This window comes from Cariama cristata, unplaced genomic scaffold (assembly GCF_000690535.1).
Source record: "Cariama cristata isolate BGI_N322 unplaced genomic scaffold, ASM69053v1 scaffold24212, whole genome shotgun sequence".
Lineage (NCBI taxonomy): Eukaryota > Metazoa > Chordata > Aves > Cariamiformes > Cariamidae > Cariama > Cariama cristata.
In genome coordinates this window covers 1,401-4,505 of record NW_009603663.1, presented here as the reverse complement: position 1 = coordinate 4,505, position 3,105 = coordinate 1,401, and the positions used below count along the sequence as shown (strand labels likewise).

At 55.8% G+C, this 3,105-nt stretch overlaps 1 protein-coding gene across 1 annotated transcript in view; it reads left to right on the top strand.

Annotated features, from left to right (window-relative positions):
• Window positions 1-3,105, top strand: part of MYRF (myelin regulatory factor) — a gene marked incomplete at both ends in the record, with an annotated part of 12,214 nt that overhangs the window by 7,712 nt on the left and 1,397 nt on the right. The window contains 2 exons of the mRNA XM_009695289.1: window positions 2,198-2,283; window positions 2,690-2,851. Of these exons, the coding sequence (XP_009693591.1) occupies window positions 2,198-2,283; window positions 2,690-2,851 (248 nt within the window). The remainder of the gene's footprint in view (window positions 1-2,197; window positions 2,284-2,689; window positions 2,852-3,105) is intronic.

The window sequence follows — 3,105 nt, the reverse complement described above, 5'->3', positions numbered from 1 at the left end:
TCTTTGGGTGCCTCTTCAGCTGGGCTGGAACAGCATCGTCCCGGCGATGGCAGTGGGGCTGGACCAGCCTGTCCTGGGCAAGAGTTTTCCTCTGCAAACGGCGTCCTTGGTGCGGAGAGAGCCTTGAGGGAAGGGCCCCAGCCCGGCAGGCTGCCCCGGTCCGGCGGCGTGGGCACGCTGCACCCCCTCGGGAGCTCGCCTTTCCAGATAATGAGTCTCTCTTTCTCTCTCTTCTCCCTGTCCTATTTCTCTCCCTCCTGTTCTGGTTACACCCCTCATCCAACCCCTTTTCCTTCCACTTTGTCTTTAATTTCCCCATTCTTGTCTTTTCATTTCCATCATCTTCCATATCCTCTTTCATTCCCCCCCATCCTCCCCATCTCCTACCGACGTCCCTTCTCTTCCCGTCTCCCTTCACTGCCCTGTAGCTCTTTTGCTGTGCCCACTGCCTGTCTCCTGGCCCTCTTTCGGCACAGGGGTCCTGGGGTCCCGGTCGCTCTCTGTCCACGGTATGTTACTGTTTCATTATACTGTTATTTAATGGCTGCATCCCTCCTCTCAATTCCTCTTCTTTCTTCCACCTCCACCACAGAGGACCAAGAATCTTAAGCAAAATTGAAAGCGAAGGAAGGGATATGAATATACTTCTGCAAGTGGGACTCCGAGAGGAAGGGTTATGGACCTCGTCAGGAAGGGGGAATTGGGATTAGGAGGCTAAAGAACCAATTAATCAAAGGCTACGTAAAGAAATTACATACTACAGGTAGAGCAGGAGGAGACAGGGTGAAAGGAGTGGAGTGAGTATGTGAAAAGGATGAAGACTTTGAAGAATTAACCAAAAAGCTGTTCCTACCCCCTCTTTGTCGTGAGTAGCTTTATTGTGGAGGGTCACTCTCCGGTACAGGACAGCTTACCGTGCAAAAGAAGAACAGAAAAAAACCCACAAACCTAAATTATTTCTTTTTATGAGCCGTCACCACTGGGAATATTTGGAAAGGTGCTGGCGGAGTTACTCGTTAGGGACAGAGCTGTAAAGCCCTCCGGTGATGGGGTCTGCAGGGCTGGTGCACACCACCTCCCCGAAAGGCGAACGGGTCCTGCGGGGCTGCCGGCACCCTTGGAACAAAGCGCTGCCTGAAGAGCAGGGCAGGGCACGATTAATTTGTTCTTCTAAGCACTCCCCATCAGAGGGTTTCACAGGACGCTGTTAAAAAAGTGATTGCTCCTGGGACGCAAGATAAAGCCGTGCTTGGAAAGTGTTGAGGAGGCAGTGGAGGACCATGAGGAACGGGGTGGGTTTTTGGCTGGGGTGGAGGTTACCTGCAGAGGTTTGTGCCCACATTCCCTCTAGGTGACCGGTGTTGCGTCTCCTTTCACCAGAAAAAGAAATATGTGTAATAAGATAAGTCTTGCAGGTGACAAAGTGGTGGTTTGATTTCTCTAAACGAGCGAAAGCTCTGTTGATCTTTGAGAAACCCTTGAGCGATGCTAAGGGGACAGGCGGGACATGGGGATGGGACAGGGAAAATGCGGGACAGATACAACTGAACTGCTCCTATGCCTGGGCAGGTAAAATCCTGAACATCTGTGTTGTTAGGAGCTCAGTAAAAATTTCTGCTCGGTGGACAGCTACAGTGCGTGATGGCAAGAGCCGTGGTTTATCCCCGTCTCCGCAGCTGGTGCCCAAAGTGGTCTTGCTCTGGGCTCCTCGTGCAGACACGGGAGAAAAAAGTCTCGTCTCCGAGGGAGAAGGGGCACCTCCCTTAGGGAACGGGGAGCGCTTGGAGCCCCTTATGGCCTAACATGTTGAGACCCGAGCACATAAATCCACCCTGGAGATCACTGCTGGAAATGGGGTCCGCTGAGTACACCCCGCTCCGCAGGGAGAGTCGAGGGAGCGTTGCTGGTGTCCTCTGAGCCAGCTGGGGCTTGTCCCTGCCAGATGTGGGACTGCCACACAATCTGCGGTGGCATTTCCGTGCTGTCTTCACGGCCAGCGTGCCTTTCTCCTGCCTTCCCTCTCCCAGATCCCTCCAGTCTGCGCTCCTCCTCACCCTTGCACCCTCCACGTCTCCTCTTGCTCCACGCACCGGGTCCCATCGCCCTGCTCACTGCTAGAGCCACTTCTCTCTCCACGTACAAGTGACACCGTTGTCCCCCACGGTGGAGGTTTTCACCATATTTTCCTGCGTTTCAGGTCAAGCCAGAACTTTGATAAAACGCAGGTGGTGCAGTCCACAGCTGCGTCGGACAGAGCCAGCGGCAGGACCCCCACGCACCACGGTAGGTCGCAGGCACAGACGATGCTGGGTTGTGGCGCAGGGTTCTCTCTCCACGTACAAGTGACACCGTTGTCCCCCACGGTGGAGGTTTTCACCATATTTTCCTGCGTTTCAGGTCAAGCCAGAACTTTGATAAAACGCAGGTGGTGCAGTCCACAGCTGCGTCGGACAGAGCCAGCGGCAGGACCCCCACGCACCACGGTAGGTCGCAGGCACAGACGATGCTGGGTTGTGGCGCAGGGTGATGAAGGTGGCAGCTCCTCCATGCCAGGGGCTTGCTGGCACTGTTGCTGTCTTCATGCTGGGAGGTCCTGGGGGCTCTGTTTTGTGGAAGGAATGCTGGGGACACTTGGCACTTGGTCCTGTTAGGTGCCTCTCCCCTTGACTTGCTCCACTTTGCCCCGCAGTCCCAGAGGACACGCATGACTTCGTCCTCGGCTCGCCCGCTCACAGCGTGCTAGCCTGCTTCAGCCCACCGTGTTTCTCCACGTGCTGCTCTGCTGCTCCCACCAACATCTCCTCTGTTGCCCTCTCTGAGCCCAGCCCCACTCGTGCCACTAACCGGACAGGTAGGTACCAGCCCAGGCACCCAGGAGATGCTGGGACAACACCGAGGTCTGTCTCACCGTTGCATCGCCTCGTATCCCCAGCCCCGTCTCACCCCCTGTCTTACCTCTGCACGTTACGAAAACGACGTGCCGCCTGCCCTTCAGATCATGCCGGCTTTCCTCCCTACCCACCGCCCGTGCGGCGTGGTTCAGACACCCGTGATCATGCTCCCAGGGGTAAGTGGGGGCTGGAAGGTTTTTGGAGCTGCCTGCTT